The sequence below is a fragment of the Oryctolagus cuniculus genome, chromosome 2 (genome assembly GCF_964237555.1).
Source record: "Oryctolagus cuniculus chromosome 2, mOryCun1.1, whole genome shotgun sequence".
In the NCBI taxonomy this organism is placed as follows: Eukaryota; Metazoa; Chordata; class Mammalia; order Lagomorpha; family Leporidae; genus Oryctolagus; species Oryctolagus cuniculus.
Window position 1 is genome coordinate 156,683,735 of NC_091433.1, and position 17,772 is coordinate 156,701,506.

Sequence of the window (17,772 nt, forward strand, 5' to 3'; positions counted from 1 at the left end):
TTTCTTGTGTGGTGTACTCCTGACCAAGCACTCTCTACCTGCACAGGTAAAGAGGCTCGGCCACAACAGTAGTTAAGGATCATGCGGAGGCCGGCGCCTTGGCTCACTAGGCTAATTCTCCGCCTTGCGGCGCTGGCACACCGGGTTCTAGTCCCGGTCGAGGCGCCGGATTCTGTCCCGGTTGCCCCTCTTCCAGGCCAGCTCTCTGCTGTGGCCCGGGAGTGCAGTGGAGGATGGCCCAAGTGCTTGGGCCCTGCACCCGCATGGGAGACCAGGAGAAGCACCTGGCTCTTGCCATCGGATCAGCGCAGTACGCCGGCTACAGTGTGCCGGCCGCAGCAGCCATTGGAGGGTGAACCAACGGCAAAAGGAAGACCTTTCTCTCTGTCTCTCTCTCTCACTGTCCACTCTGCCTGTCAAAAAGAAAAAAAAAAAAGGATCATGCAGGTGCAGGTTAGAAAACAGTGACTCAAGTCTTTTCTCCATGAAACTAGTACTCTTTGGGGTCAAGTCTACCAGTAATGGCTTCTCAATTCGAATTCATGTACAGTTGGCCAACTAACAAAAGAGGTCATGAGAAACATGGCAAAGCTCTTAATCCAGCTTGGTGTCTCTCTGTGAGCAGAGTTCAAAAAGTTCATGGGAAAAATGGAATTAAAAGTTTATTTTGGGAGCCAGTATTGTGGTACAGTGGGTTCAGCTGCTGCCTGTGACACAAGCATCCCATATGGTAGCATTGGTTCAAGTCCCAGTGGCTCCATTTCCTAGCCAGGTCCCCGCTAATGCATATGGGAAAGCAGTAGAAGATGGCCCCTGCCACCCTCATAGAAGGCCCAGATGGAGGCCCAGGCTCCTGCCGTTGACCTGGGCTAACCCCAGCTGTTGCAGCCATTTGGGAATGATCCAACAGATGGAAGATCTCTCTGTCTCTATCTCTTCCTCTCTCTGTGTCACTCTGCCCTTCAAAGAAATGAACAAATACATTTTTTAAAAAGTTTACTTTGGTGCAAAACATTTCAAATCCATGCATCGTTTTTTCATCATAATCATTTTTAATAAACTTTTTAAGGGCCCTACTATATAAAGGCTACTGAAACTACTAAGTAGCTAAGACAAAACTAAAACATGGTGTGCCAGACATGTGCTAAAAACTACAGTGTGAAACTATACCACCTCCTGCTAGATCTTCTGCTGTAGGCTCATTAGTCAGTGACAGTGTGTCTGAGTTTGAAACCCTGATGCAGAAGGATATGTATGAACACATGGGCTTTGGTTAGGGCAAGAGCATCAGCTGAATGAAGCTTTGAAAAAGGGATGCAAGACAGAAGCCCAGCCCACTGATTTGTCATTGTCCTTGTCTACTCATATGTTGGCTAACGGACAAATCTGCAGTAGCTCCATGTTCACAGATCATCAGAATCAGATTCTGGTGGGACCTCATGTCATCTGAATGCCCCTTGGTACCTCCTGCCCCCATCTTGTATGAATCAGGAGATCAGTGCTCAGAGAAAGGTCTCAGAGCAAGCATCAGTGGCAGAAGCCAGAGCTAGAAGCAGGATTTCTGGACTCATGGTGTTCTCTTTATTGTATCCCGTGTTCTCTGTAAATCAACAGGGCACTCATGAACCCAAACAGTCTGATGGGCTGTGCCCTGCGCCTGGCAAGATCTTCAAAGTCAGAGCAGGCAAGGCCAGCAGGGTATCTGGACTAGCAGAGACCACTAAAACGTCAAGTCCAGGTCATCCGAGGACAGCCCATGGCTTCAACAAATTAGGTAGAAGCTTCTCTACCAGAAGCCCCATGCAACTTGCCCTGCTGGAAACAACTTAGACCACTATCAAAATCCAACGTGAGCCTCAAAATAGATACACTCAAAAAGGGATAAATCCTGCAATCCAATAGAAGGCAGACACTGGGAGAGAGGAGCAATCTGACGTCAACCATGAGGAAACTGGCTTTGTTTGGTGAGCAGGTTATATAACTTAGACCTCTGGTCTCAGGTTTCAAGGTGAAACTTTTCATTTAAATTGAACCTTTATGTACCCATTCAGCTGTGGGCAAAATGACACCTTGGAGGTGTGTAGATCACTTACTGCAGTTGGCAGCGAACTAACTTCTCATTTCTTTTTTTTTTTTTTTTAAGACTTATTTATTTATTTGAGAGGCAGAGACAGAGAGAGAGAGGGGTCCTCCATCCACTAGTTCCCTCTCTAAATGGCCACAAAAGCCAGAACTGGGCCGATCCGAAGCCAGGAGCCAGGAGTTTCTGCCAGGTCTCCCACACAGGTGCAGGGGCTCAAGGACTTGGGCATCTTCCACTGCTTTCCCAGGCCATTAGCAGGGAGCTGGATCGGAAGAGGAGCAGCTGGGATACAAACTGGTGCCCAGAGGGGATGCTTGCACCACATAAGAAAGCTTAACCTGCTACACCACAGTGCGGGCCCGTAACTCATTTCTGATCGGTCCAGGGCTACACAACTGATGTTTCCTAGAGTATTAGGCAGCCTAGTACGTTCCTCAGAAGCAGGCTGGCCTCTCCAGATGCAGCGGGAGCACCGCATGGCCTCGGCCACTTCTTCCTTCCCAAGTCCTTCCCCGCTGCCTCTGGACCCCCGGGTTACTGAAACGGCCTCCCCACCGCTAGCTCTGCTTTTCAATTTCCCCTTTGATCAACGCCACCCACAGCAGCCATGCTGTGCGCGTCCAGATGCCATCTTTCTCACAACTTCCCAGTGCAGCAATGACGTGGCACTGCACTCCCTGATACAGGGCTCCATCCCTGAAAGCCGCGGGCCCTGCCCCTCCCCTCCCCTGTCAGCACCCCAAAGAGCACCTTTCTCATCCACCCTGTCCCACAGTGGCCTCCTCGTCCCCAGCAGACAAGGGTGGAGGTGGTTGTCCGAATCCTGGCTCTGTCATTTAACTCTGTATGATCCGACCCACAGGCAGCTCCCTCGTCTGTTCAAACACAACCACTCCATACCCAGTGGGCATCGTGTGAGATTGATGACGGTAGTGCTTAACCACCTTGCATAAGCCTGGCCAAGTAACACGCACTTGATAAACGTCTCCCCTTCCTCTTTATCATACGATGCCTTTATTCCAACTCACTGCTCGATGCTTATGATGCCATCTCTCCTCCAACAGAAGAGCCCCAGGCCTTGTTATCTCTCGGGGCTGTGTAGGAAGGCCCTGGCACGGAGCAGAGTCTCCGGAGCAAGGGAGTGTGTCAAACCCCAGTCCCATTCTATCATAAGCCAAGGTTAAACATGTGCCTCTCCCTATCGGAAGGCACTTTTACTAGTGAGCCAACCAAATTACAGGCAGCACGGCCATGGAATACATGAAGAGGGAGTCTCCAGCCTGCTTCCAAACTTCCCTCCCCTATGCCAGTCTCACGAAGGTGTCCACTTTAATAATGGGAGCACATCCATAAGCGAAAACTTCAGGAAATGAACCCTGCATGCATATGAGAGAACCTCCAAAAGACAAGTTTACTTTGACGCCAAAAATGTCTGAAATTCATGCACTCAAAGGGTCTTCAAAAGAATTCATGGAAAATGCATCCTACGAGAACATTGTGTGGCTTTCAAGAATTTTGGGCACCAGAACCAACTTATCTTTTAATTCCATTTTCCACGGACTTTTTGGAGTTATGCACAGGTAGGCACAAAATCATCAAGGCCATTGCAAATTCTCAGTGGACGTAGTGGTGTTTTAAATTTTTTCCCCCCAGAGTGAAATCCTTTGTTCAAATGTTCTCTTACTTGGGATGCTAACAGGTGAAGCAGCTGGAAATAGGGCTGCTCTGCTCCATGGGGCAGAAGGAAGGGTGAGAAGTCGTCCGCCACAGCACCTCCAGGCTCTGTGTGCCCATGCACCCACATGAGTGCACACACACATGTGCACACATACACACACACAAGTGTCCACAGACAGGCCAGCACGTACCCTGCAGCCACGGCCATGCCCCCACAAAACAGCTCAGAAGAAATAGCTTAATCAGTTAGGAGAATGGGAAATAAACTCATCGTGAATAAGCACCCACTAGAGGACCATTTAGCGTCAAACAGATTCAAATCCAGGTTTTTTGGACGCTCTTGACAAGTGGAGTATTTACAAGGTGTTCCCAGTACAGTTGTGCTATAGAGAGAAATTTAAACCGAGGCAGGTGGTGCCACTGCAGCAGGACAAACAGCTTCAGCTACTGTCTGCAAGCACCGGATACAAAACTCCCTTCCTAGAGGCCCTCGGATACTGCGGACGCTGAGCTACCAGCAGGTTGAAGATTTAGTGACAAAGGCAGGCTATGCTATGTTTCCAGGTGGAATACCTTGCCACGAAGTATACTGATTTTTATAAATACATATGTATGAATGGACCGCTACTTTTCAAAGAAACTAGAAGTAGACACATCAAATCGTTAGGAGTGGTTGTTGGAAACAGTCTTTTTTTGGCCTATTCTGAATTTGCGAATTTTCTGCACACAACAAATATCCTTTGTGATAAAGAAAAATTCAATATCATTTGAAACGGCAGGGTCACTAGGTGGAGGCCAGCACGCTTCACACTGTGGTGGCACAAGCACACGCCTGTGAGGTCAGCACACATTCTCACCCTGCTTGCCGCTGGACTTCTCGGCAGGCAATGCGGTGCCTTGTGACACTTCTTGGCATGGCACGTGGTAAGTGCTCAACAAACCATGGCTGAATGGGCGAGTGAAAGGCCTTCACCCTTCCCCAGCCTATTCTGGATACAAGTCCTGTGCCAAGCCCCTTTCTCCTCTCCTCTAGGGTGGTCAGAGAGCAGGAACAGGCTGACAGCCTCCTGTTCTTGCCAGCTCAAGGGGCATTCATTTTATTTTAAATCCCAGCCTCACTGAGTCCAAACGCAGAGTTGTCACCGTTCAACCCTCTTCCATGTTTGTGATGGTAAATGTGGACTTCGGGGGGGGGGGGGGGGGCTGGGGATGGAGACGTTTGAAGTGAAGAACCTGCACAGGAGGGAGAAGCTGGAGGCAGAGGCAGAGGGCACACAGCAAAGGCTGCTAGGAAATGCCAATCTCAGTCCAGGTTCTGCTACAAACAAGTGGCAAGGGGCCGGCGCTGTGGCACAGTGGGTAAAGCTGCCGCCTGCAGTGCCAGCATCCCACATGGGTGCCAGTTCTAGTCCCAGCTGCTCCTCCTCTGGTCCAGCTCTCTATGGCCTGGGATGGCAGTGGAAGATGGCCCAAGTCCTTGGGCCCCTGCACCTGCGTGGGAGACCTCCAGGAGGCTCCTGGCTTCAGATGGGCCCAACTCCAGCTGTTGCAACCCAGCTGTTGGGGAGTGAACCAAAAGGAAGACTTTTCTGTCACTCCCTCTCACTGTCTGTAACTCTACCTCTCAAATAAATAAAATCTTATTTTAAAAAAACCAACAAGTGACAAGGCTCACGGGCACTCAGTTGTCTCATCTGTAAAAAGGAGCCAACAACAACGAGATACCGCCTCAAACCCATCAGCAAGGCTTCCACTAAAACAGCAGAAAGCAACAAGCCTTCATGAGCTAGTAGAGGAACTAGAAATTTTGTGCACTGTGAGTGGGAACGTAAAATGGCCCAGCCATGATGGAAAATACTACGTCGGTTCCTTAGAAAACTAAAAACAGAATTACTATATGATCCAAGAATCCCATTCCTGGTAATGCAGCCAAAAGAATTGAAAGCAGGGCCTCCAAGAGGCATTTGCACACCCATGTGCATTCCTAGTAGCTAAGACGTGGAAGGAATCCAAGCAGCCACCACAGGTGAATGGAGAAGCAGAACGTGCTGTCCACATAGAATGGAACGGTCTTCAACCCTCAGGAGCAATGCACGTGCTGCAGCGTGGGCACACCCGGAGGACATTATACTACATGGGGTGAGCCAATCGCTACAAGACAAATATTACGTGACTGCAAATAGACAAGGGACTGAGCCAGAATCACAGGGGATCGGAGGTAGAACACAGGTGTTGCCAGGGGCCGGGGCGGGAGGGCAGAACGGGGAATGGCTATGTGATGGACTTTCACTTGGTGCAAGATGAAAAGTGTTATGGCAATGGAGGCTTGAGTGACACCACTGAACTGGACACTGAAAAAAATTGCAAAGATGGTTTTACATGCATTTAACCACAACGAAAAGCTTTTGAAGGAACAAGAGACTTGGTGACCGGATGGACTTCATGTCATTAGGAAGAGGTGTAAGTCAAGGCGTTTTTAAAAGCAACTCTGCTATAGGCAAGGGTTCCTTTCACGCAGAGAAGTCACGTGAGACAGCCATGTCTAGATTATGAGCCGATGTCCGCGCACACACGGCCCTGTCTGTTCCTGGGGCACACGAGCACTTGTGAACCCCACAGCCTGTGGTTTCATCCCACAGATGAGTCCCGCCATGCTTCAAGACCCGGGGGAAGGCCTCTGGCTGCACGAGGCCTGGCTCGAGCCTGGCAATCTGTGATCTTCCTGCGGACGGAGACTCCCAGCCTGTCTTCTCGTGGAATGCTCTAGGACACAGGCTTAGCCTGCCCCTCACCCCAAGGGAGTTTATTCCCACAAGGCCTTTGACCCAAGACCCTCCCGTGAATCTCCCCCTGCCCCACAGCACCGTGCACACCACAGGGCCTGCTCGGACGTGCTGGCTGGTGGATGGTGAGAAATGGCCTTGCATGCAGCCCACGGCCACTGAGGCCGGAGGCGGGGCTGGCTGGGATGTAACTCCCGTAACACTAAGCCCGTAACCTCCACCGTGGGCTCACCACACCGAACTCTGTTAAAAATTTCTGAAGCTATCTGTATTTGAAATCTTTCCTTGGCAAGCACGCTAACTCCCCGGCGGCTGCCTGACCCACATGGCGACTCCCAGCCAGCCACAGGGTACTGAACACCTATGCTTGGGCGGCACTCACAAGTCCCACCGAGCCCGTCCAAGGCCTTCAGCCTGACCGTGGTCATGCAGGAAAGGGGCCCGTGCCAGATTCGGTGGCTCTCTCAGTGCTGAAGTTTAATCTGCCAGGCACCTCTTTTAACAAATCATCTACCAGCGGCCGAAGTTTTTGACTTTGTTTTTTTGCCTTAGTGTTTACTCTTCTTCGGAACAAAACAAACCTCAGAGTTCCTGCCAGGGCCACTTTTCCCGGGCACTGTCAACCCTCCTCCTCCTCTCTCCCCCTGCTCACACAGATGAGTCAAACACACTGGATAGCCATCCCCAGTTGCTTTTTAAGGATTTTTCCATGCCGCATTTCCCCCAGGGCGGTGGGGGAGGTTGGCCTAGGGAGCCTCTGTAGGAGTTGGCCCTCGGCTTCCGTCTCGGCGGGGCCCTCCAGGACCTGGCTTCCCAGGCCTGGCAGGAAATGCCACGGGGTGGGGGTTGGGGACGGCTGTGCTGAGCTACAGTTTTAAGGAGGAAAAATCAGGGGTGAAATTATTCAAGCCAGGTTTTGTGGGATCCAATTGCAGGGGATGGTTTCACGATGCGGACCACACATACAAATGCACAGAATCTAAAAACGGCTGGGGATTTTCTTTCCTGTGACCACAAAAACAATATCAAAAGCAAACAGAAACCCACCTCTGGGTGGCTCTCCCCTCCTCGCCATCAGCGGATGAACGGGAAGCAGGAAGAGCCAATTCCTGGTTATTTCTCTACCTAAGTCCTGACCTTGACCAAGCCCATGACCTTTCAGCACCTTGCACAGTGTCTCAGGCCAGAGGAGAGGGCTCACCGCACCACCCATCCTTCCCTGCCTGTCAGCATCTGATCTCCCAGACGCAGGAATTTCTCTCCCTCTTAGCTAGCGGCCCCCACTTTTTCCTCTCCTTGCTTGCTGTGGTTCAGCCTTTATCGTTTCCTCTGAAGAAACAGCACACAGAAGGAATTGGAAATTCTAGCCTTGGGAAAACAGGGACAATGAGATTTGGAGATAATTTCTAGGCTTCATCAGCCGTCTCTTTGCCCCTACCCTCTTCCAAATGCCACTCCTTTTTCAAGGTCCAGGTCAGCTTCTACCTCTGCCAGGAAGTTTTCCTGACTGCCTTCTGCTGAGTTTTAAATGGATGACTTATGTAGTTCCTTGGAAGAGTAGCCAGGCTGTAGAATGTCATTGTAGTCTGTCCCACTAGACGCTAACTCTGAGTTTACAGGGGACATGTCTTTAGTTGTGTAGCCCTAGCATCTATCACACAGTGCCTAGCCTATAGTAGATGACTAATAAGCACATGTATCCATTGCAATAATTACAGGCCCCAAATTTTTCTCTTAAGCAAAAAAGAATTCTTTGTGTATGAGAAAATATAGATTTTTGTCCTCATGTTTATGAGAACAGATTAAGTGCTACTGAGAGTAACTTAAAGCAATATATTTGAAAGTCACGTGGGGGTAGGCACTGTAGCTCAGCAGGTTAAATGATTGCTTAGGGCACCCATATGCCATATTAGAGGGCCTGGGATTGAGTCCCACTTCTGTTTCCAATCCAGATTCTGCCAATGTTACCCTGGAGGTGACAGCAGATGATAGCTCAAGAACCTGGATCCTTGTTATCCACATGGGAGACATGGATGGAGTTCTGGGCCCCTGCTTCAGCTTGGCCCAGTCTGGGCCTATGCAGGCCTTTGGGGAGTAAACTAGCAGATAGAAGATGGTTCTCTCTCTCTCTCTCTCTCTCTCTAGCTCTCTCTCTCTCTCACCATGTCTTTAAATTAAATAAAAATAAATATTTAAAAAATAATTTGGCAGTTCCAGATGTTAAAATTTTCATTTCTCATCCATATCAAAAGAGGATTCTGTGACTAGCATTGAGGTGCAGCAGGTTGGGTCACCACGTGTGATGCCAGCACCCCATGTAGGAGTGCCAGTTTGGGTCACGGCTGGTCCCTCTTCTGATCCAGCCCCCTACTGGTGTGCCTGATAGGGCAGCAGACAATGGTCCAAGTGTTTTGGCCCCTGCCACCCATGTGGGAGATCCGGATGAGTTCTGGGTTTAGGGCTTCAGCCTGACTCAGCCCTGGCTGTTGCAACCATTTGGGGAATGAACCAGCAGAAGGAAGTGCTGTCTGTCTCTCTGTCTCTATCACCCCTACCCCTTATTCTACCTTTCCAATAAATAAATAAAACTTTTAAAAAGTAAGTACATTCTTTATGGCTGTGTCAACTTAGATGGGTATATTATCTTTAAAAAATTAGAATTATGTCCATGGTTTTATAATTGTGAGGATTAAGGCCACTCCATCGTGGCTGGAACTACAAATCCCTTACTGTCTTTTCCAAACCTTACATGTTGACAATTTAACAGTTTTCAGATTTCCTTCTTAGTTTAGATAACATGAGCATCCCAAAGAGTACACAGCATGCTGGGAACGCAAGTCAAACACAGTGGCTGACTTTCATTGAGGTTTATAAGTCATTGCTTTAACCTGTTGGCCTAGGGAGAGCAGGTCAGCTATAGTCATTTCATTTGCTTTCTCCTCTTTTCAGATTGCATGGAGAATGATCAAAGAGCAAGTAAAGCTTGTTGAGAAAAGCCCAAATCACTCTTTGCCTGTAACCTGCTCATTTCATGGGCTGCAGTGAGCAGATGACTATGCCATCATGACTGATGCAATGGGTTTGCACAATGGTTGCCATCGGTCCCCATGTTAGATATAATTCCCTCACTACACACACTTCTGCCTCCTGCTGGGCAACCCACAGGTGATGTGCAGCCTAAAGCTGGGTGCCACAGAACAGGAAGTTATCCAAGAATGTTTCCAATAGCACTATGTATCCCTATGCATGGAAAAATAAGGCTTACCTGGAAATAATTAAACTTGTCTTAACATTCTTACCACTCTGTGTGTCATAATTAAATGAGCATGAAATAAATCTTAATAGGATTGCAGTCAGGTCTTTGCATTCCTAATCACGCAGTCAAAATGAGTTCAGGGTGGCTCGGAGGAACCGCATTTTCAGGAAAGTGAAACTCAAGCAAGACTGAATGACGGCGACCAAACCTCCTGGCTCCCATTTTTCCCCCAGTGCTGTCCAAACCCTGCCTCTGCTTCCAAGCCCGACTTCAGCTCCTTTCCTCTACTAGCCCCTAAAAAGCAGCTTCCTCTGGGTCCTCAAGTCTGAATACCCCCACTCTGGTTAAAACTAATCAGTGCTGTTTTCTATTCTCTGCTAGCTTGTGGAAGTTGGAAAATCTCCTAACTCCTCACTCATAAACCCTTCCACTTGACAATCATCTTCCTTTTTGCTAATAACGTCACACCTTGCACCCATCTCTTTAAAACCATGACTACTGGTTATCCTAGGAAAGGTCACATGTTTTTGAAAAGCTAAGTTGGGGATTTATAGGATAATTCCTCATAAGGTTCTTTTTATTAGTAAGTCAATGTCCTTCAGGGAGATTAAAATATTTGTTTCAGAAAGCTTAGATGAAAACACATCTGTTGCGTAAAGCAAGGTGTTCCACCAAACAGTGGTGCCACGGACGAGGTGGTACAAGGCCACTCCTGATACTGCCTGGGACAAAGTGTTAATAAATCGGTGAGCTGCCAAGGAAGTCCCTTCTCTCCCCACCCTCACCCTCCAGGAACCCAGACCCCAAGAACCTTCTTAGCTCTGTCCTAAAAGAAACTCACGGTGCCCCTCATCAGCGTTTCGTGCACCCAAAGCTGCTGTACAAGGAGGAAGCTGAGCCTCGGGGAGATCACACGGAGGCCATTCATTCTCCCCCTTCACCCATTCTCCAAGCCGAGCTCCAACTGAGACCACCCCACATGCACATTTCAGAGGCTCCACAGGGCCCTCAGAACCACACTGGATGCCCCTCAGGTGCCAGCCCTCTTGACAGCATGTACACAGAGAGAATGCCAGAGTGTCTCCCTGCCTCAGAAGCTGCCCGACAGTGAGAGCGGAAGTGGGGGGTGGGGATGCCTCACCAAGGGGACACTGTTCTGGGCCAGACACCACAGAGCAACAGTGTGGCATCAGGCGAGCAAGGCCCCACTAGGCTGGGAACCCCAGGAACCAGGTGAGATGCCAGGCCTGGCTCTGTCCATACAGAGTGTCTGTAGGCAAAGGGCTTTTTGACTTCTCTTAAACCCAGTTTTTGCCACTGGTGAGAAAAGAAAAGCACAGGGTGGTTACAAACAATCTTATAGGAGCCGGCACGTGGTGTAGTAGGTGGTGCCTCCCACTGCAGAGCCGGCATCCTATATGGGTGCCAGTTTGTGTCCCTGCCGCCCCTCTTCTCCTCCAGCTCTCTGCTTATGGCCTGGGGAAGTGGTGGAAGATGGCCCAAGTGCTTGGGCCCCTGCACCCATGTGGGAGACCTGGAAGAAGCTCTTGGCTTTGGATTGACCCAGCTCTTGCCATGGTAGCCATTTGGGGAATGAACCAGCACATGGAAGACCTGTCTGTAACTCTACCTCTCAAATAAATAAATAAATCTTAAAAAGACCTTTGATTCTGATAGTGAGACCCACAAGGTAGGAGGCCCTGGGCCAAGACACCTGGAATAATTCCAGGAATATAGTGAAAAGTCGGACACAACATCTCTCTCCTTCATCTAGGGTTGTGCTGTCATGGAGAGGAGAAGAAAGCTCACCTCATCGCCAGCCTGGACTGTGTGCTGGACTCTGCCTATGTACACAGATACACACAGGCTGCTCCTCATAAATACTAGGTATTACACAACACGCATCCAAAATGAGGATGGTTAATAAGCCCTGTGCTTGTTCAGAAAACGGATAGGTCTCATTAAACAAGAGTCTCAGAGGAAAGTTTGACAGACAATAAAATCGAAGTGTCCTTGAAGGTTAAGCAGAAAGATTTCAAGAGTTTGCAGAAGATACTGCTGATTCCCCTGTGCGAGCAGAGGGCTGGAAAAAAATCTCTCCGTGTTTCTCCGTGTGGAGTAGGTGTTGTGTTTGTGGTGGTGGGGTCTCGAGATAAAATGTGTTGGGAAATAGTAGATTAAACAAAGATTATCTTTTTTTTTTTTTTCCACTGCAGTTCTCTTCAGGGATGCCAGTAAACAGATGTGTGTTGAAATTCTGTGACAGAGGTCAAGACTGCAGTGTCTCAAACCACGGGCCACAGAATGCCCGGTGCTCCCAGCTGCTCCAGGGATTAGGGTTCTGAGAAATACCCTCTGAGCAATGGTGCACCAAAGAGCCGCAAACTCTCCGAGGGCTTGCTCACCACACAGCGCCGGCACCCGATACAGCACCAGGCACACAGAAAGAGGCCAGTATCAGACAGGAACATGAACACTTGCTGAACGACCAAATGGGTAACCGTGGGAATCTAAGCAGGATTCAGCCGGGCAGAGGCAGGAGTTTGCCAGAGGGCACGCACTCGCCTTCCAGGACGCCCCTGCTCTGCCCGGGGCTCCGGATGGGGGTGGGCAGGAGGCACAGGTGACGTCATCTCTGCTTTCTCAAGAAGCCAACGCTACAAATCCAGATGTAGCCTAAGAGACCTTTTCTCCTTCCCCCCAAAAAGGCTAATAAAACAAGAGCTTCATGAAGAATGCTGGGTGGCATTTCCTTTCTGTCCTAAGAATAAGCAACAAATGAGTTGTGATACTCAGAGGTCGGGGCACAGCTTCCCCAGATGATCTTCGCTTCTTTACTGCCATCTTCTGGTCCCCAGGCAGTGACATGGCACATTGGAAAAAAAAAAAATCAAAACCCCACCAAGCTCCTGTTTGTCTTGCACTGTGGAATTTTAAGCATTTGTTTACATCCCGTACCTTCTCTGACGTTAACCAAAGCTAGAAACGATTAGGGTGGCCTTTCCTCTTTTTTCATGTGACCTGAAAGCAACTTAGCAGGTAAGTGATTTGAGAAGGGACAGAAACTTAGGAGAAGCACACGGATTAACCACATCTCTTGGTTTTTCCAAAGGGCACACCCTGGGTTGAGCTACTTGGCTTTGTCCAGCTCTATTTGCACAGTTCTACGGCTCTTCTCCTCCCTTCACAAGCACAACCTCCAGTGGAAAAATCCCATGCCCTTAAAAATAGAGGATGCTCCTCACATCCTCCCTGGTCTTTTCAAGCAGAAAATCCATTCCACTTCACCGAGTGTGGAGAGGCAATGGAGAGGCTCTGAAACCGAAACTTAAGACACTCAGGAGGCCGTACTGCCCTTCCTACGGAGCTGCTCCGGGCTGGTGATCACCAGCTTCTATCTAGACGCACCTTGGTCTGAAAGCAGCAGTAGAGTTGGGTTAGGTACGGGTGCTTCCGCGCCAGAGCCAAGATCCTCTTCTCCGTCATGGTGCAGTCCACGTCGTCGTCCTGGAGGATGACGTCCTTCTTTAAGACCTTCACGGCATACACTTCATCTTTGCCCTTGAGCTCGGCCAGCATGACCTGTGGCCAACCACAACAGCCCCATCAATCCGGCACGAAAGGACCAAAAGAAGCAACGCGAATGATACCGCATACATGCTTTCTAAAAAATGAATCCCTTTCATTTTAAATATTATAACTGATTAAAAACTGTTTAGGAAAACTGTCCACTCTAACATATTTCCTTCCACTGTCTGGTACAGCTTTGCACATTTGTTAAATGATTACCCACATGCTCATATACTTTTACAGGATAGGATTTAACAGAACTAGTATTTTATAAGCGTTTCTCTTTCATGGCTGCTGACACTCAATAAGTAAATACCACACGACTTATTTAGTCATTTCCTTCGTGTTACCCACTTACCACATATTCATAAATAAATTGCCTTAGGTATTTTTGTACAGAAAATTTTGAACTTCTGTTGTGTTACATCCTTAAAATAGAAATTCCCAGAAGTAAATTGAAGGGTTAAATATTCTGCACATTTCCTAACCAATTTTCCAAAAGGAGGAGAAATACAATGTACCACCAGCAACATGGCAGCATGTTAGTTTCGTGCTGATCTATCAACATTGGGTGCCTTCACTTAAAAATGCTTTTGCTCATTTACAAGGTATACAGTGCTATCTCGATGCGGTTATAACTTGCCGTGACACTTTTAAAGTGTTTGCTTTCTAATTGTATTTCTTCCTGGGTGGATTATTTGTCTCCTTTGTCTAGAGACCAGCAGTGTTATAACATTCTTACAAGGCTGTCCAAATGTACTGTACAAACATATTAACCCTCCACTTTCTGCAAAGGTTTTTCTAAGTCTGTTTTACAATTTTCCGCTTTTGCTTTCCACAGAGCAGAATCACTGGTTCTGATGCAGGGACATTTGTCATTGCTTCCATAGCTTCACAGCTACAATGGGACTCTTTCTCCAGTGAGCCAATTAACATTTCCATTTTCTTAAAGCTTTCCTAGCCATTGATACTTTCCTATGGAATAACCTACAAATGCAGGAGCCTTTTTTCTCTTTTTAAATAACTAACTCCTAAGTACAGCATCCCAAGGTAAGTTGTCAGAGCTAAAAAAGAGCAACTCAAAAACATAATAAGGGGATTTTTGATGTCAGCCTGAAGACGTCTCACCACCCACACCTAACAGAGACTTGAAAACTGGCTCGACCGATGGCTGTGACCTTCCCTAAGACACTGCTAAGTGCTCTGAAGTCATCCCGGCTGCCCTCCTGTCTACACGGCATGGAAACCTGGAAACTCTGAGTCTGCTCGTTTCCCTTGAATCTTGCTCAAAATAAACCGAGTTCTGCTCGCATCCCAACGTCACGCCATGCCCGAGAACGGGGTTCTGTTTCTTATTTAGCCAGTCTCCAAAGAATGTGGTTGCTTCAGCTCTTGCCACTTCCAGAAACTCCGGTGATCCCAGGCTGAGATAAGGGTAGGTGAGGGGCTGGGTGGAGTGGGCCGGAAGCTCAGCCAGCCAACAGCCCTGCAGGTTGGCTTCTGTCTAGAGTCTAGAACATGCAAAGGCATGGGGCTCCCAGGAGCTGCCTGGTCCCTAGAGCAGGGCTTCCTCGCTCCAAAGTTCCCAGAAAAGCAATCCCTGTGGCTTCCCAGGCACAGCTTGGAGAAGAGCCAGCCACAAATGCGGACTCTTGGCTGCAAAGCTAACCAGCTTCTTGGCCTCTGCGCCCCCTCCACCTTCTTTCTGAAAGGAACTGGGATTATTTTTCCAGTCTGCCCAGCCAGCATCCATTGGCTGATCAGCATGAAAGCTTCCCTGACCCAGAGGAAGGCAAACCTCACACCACCAGGCTTGTCTCAGTGGGAAGCAGGGCACGGAAAAATGGCCCTGGGGCATGGGACCCTGACCCCAAACATAAGCTGCCTGTTCTCATTCTGCCCCATGTAGAGGACAAACATAACATTTCGTAGGTGCCAGAAAAACCAGTTCAATAACATCAAGTTTCCAAAGGAAAATTTGCTGAGATTTGCTTTGAGCCTTAAGCTTGTTGAGGGCAGAGATTCTGGAGTTCATTGGCAAAGTCTTCATAATGAACTAAACAAAAAACCGCAGACAGAACTCTGGAGGAGGAAAGAATCGTGCTGATACCATCACCGATCGTGGGCACTTCAAGCCCATTAGCACTTTCTCACCACCGCACTCGGTTCCCGAACCCATCTGCCAAAAGCGAATCCCAAAGAGGTTAAATGACTACCTTGGGATCCGTCGCCAGTTTGAACAGCACAAGCAGGGCTCCCATCTGTGTGGCCTTGGCCCATTGCCACTCACCAAGAAAGGCGAATGTAGCCAGACCAGGATGAAATGTCCCTCACTGAATCTCAGATCAAACAGATGAGACCATGCCAAGGGTGTAAGAAAGTCAAAGAGATCCACCCCTGTGTGCCACAGACCTTGCCAAAGCTGCCTTTGCCCAAAACCTTGATGAAGTTGAACTCATCCAGACCCAAGCGCTTGGCCTGGCCTTGCCGCACTTCACCGTTCTCGGGGCTCCCCAGCTGGCCGTCGGTGGATGATGCTGCCCGGTGTTCCTCCCCTCGGTTGTCAAATGACAAGGCCTTCCGGATGTTGTTTTCAAGTTCTTTTAATTCTAGGGCCAAGGGAAACAGGACATTGCATTAGTGCACACCCACGAGCCATTGTCATTAGGACTCGGTACCCAGCATTTGCCCCAGGAGCTCTGCACCCATTTTCTAGGTCTTCGTAGCTACAGACCCAAGGAGGCATCCTTTATGCATTGCTTCCTTTGTTCGACACGCTTGCATCGGCACTGGGTGTACAGCAGGGCCACGTTTCGCAAAGGAGGACACACTCAGGCTCTGCCCTTACGAACTCCTCCTGCTCATACTGAACCTGGCCATCTTGTTGCAAGCTCCCTTTGCCTGGTAGCTATTTCATCACTCGAGGTATCGTAGAGAATCTGGCCCTTCTCTGGAAACCTGCACAGTCACAAAGGCAACAGGTCCCTTTCAAATGTCTCTTGAAGATTAGAACAACAACTGAGCAGTGACTGACACCACAGTAATCACTGGTGATACAGTTATTGCAACAGCCAGGCCTTCTGTGGATCTCTACTCGGCCATCCCACACAAGACTATCTGACAAAATGAGCAATGGGTTCATTATTAACGAAAGAATCGCTTCCCAGAGTAACACACTGCAAATTTATCTCTGATGGTGCAGGAATTCCTTGGGACAGTTTCATAATTTTGAGACAGTTTTGTGTCTCTCCAGAATGTGCGACTTGGGAGTGATAATGCTGGACAAGCCTTGACCGCGTCTGTTTGAGGAAGCTTCCTTGTTGGCTATTCATTCACCAAGACAGGCACCCTTCTGTGTAGAAATGGGCACCAGGAGCGCAAACCCACGTTAAAGATGCTCGTGAGTGACTGGGATTACAGAAGGAGAACACAGACTATTAACCCCTGGGAACAGAATCAAGCATGCAGGACCACGTGCCACTTGACAGAAAGACTTCAGCCGCTTCTGAGAAGGGCGGGGGCCCATGGGAGCTCACTCAAGAAATCTGGCCATCTTTCTAGGCCTGGCATTTGGCTCCTCGGAGATGTGCCGGGGCAGTGGGGGGACAGAGAGGTGGGGACAGCTTCTGAGTCTACGGATACACCCCATGCTGACTCAGCAGCTGACATCACTCTTAACTAAGTAAAACTTCAGTCTCACCATAGAGCTAAAATCTCAGTCAGGAAATGGGTTTTAGCAGGCAGAACTTAGGTGTCTGGGAACATCAAAGTTGGAAGAAAATGACTAGGTGTTCTTCCGATGGAAGAGAGACAAACTCTGTCTTAATTCTTTTTGTTACAATGCTTTATTGTTGGCTCTTCATTCTTGCCAAGAGGGATTTCCTTGGCAGGAGTGCTCACGCCACTCTGGGAGATACTGGTGCCACACTGACTGGGGGGGAGGGGGAGGGCGGGGACGGCACGGTATCCTGCCCAGGCCACATAGCACAGTGAGCCGGAGTCAGGCCTAAAAACCCTGGTCACCTCTTGATCACCTGGGGTCTCCTTATTTGTCTCCTGGAGGTCTCGGCATTGAAATGGGAAATATGAATGTGCCTAGACAGGACCGAGATGACATCTACCAGTTTGGAGGTTCCAGTGCACCATCAGGTACTTTCGAATGGGTAAAGTCTTGCATGGAACTAAGTAGAGTTTGTGCAAAGACACCCAGAAAGGAGGCAGAGCAGCATGAGGAACTGAGACCAACTGTTGAGTGGCCTCAGGGTTGGCACAGGGCCCCTGAGGCTGTGCTACCTAGTCCCGGGTAAGAAGGGCTGAGCCACAAGCCACGGCCTCCAGGGAGGGTTCTAAGAATAGATCCTAGGAGTGGTACTCTCAGCTGTGGGGGGCATCACAGGCCCCTC

The 17,772-nt window shown here is 49.0% G+C and overlaps 1 protein-coding gene across 3 annotated transcripts in view; it reads right to left on the reverse strand.

The window, feature by feature from the left end:
• Positions 1 to 17,772, reverse strand: part of PRKCE (protein kinase C epsilon) — a 502,363-nt gene that overhangs the window by 152,001 nt on the left and 332,590 nt on the right. For all 3 annotated transcript variants that reach the window (XM_070067858.1, NM_001082274.1, XM_051828578.2), the window contains 2 exon segments: positions 15,782 to 15,978; positions 13,208 to 13,381 (listed from right to left, as the gene is read on the reverse strand). In XM_070067858.1, the coding sequence (XP_069923959.1) occupies positions 13,208 to 13,381; positions 15,782 to 15,978 (371 nt within the window).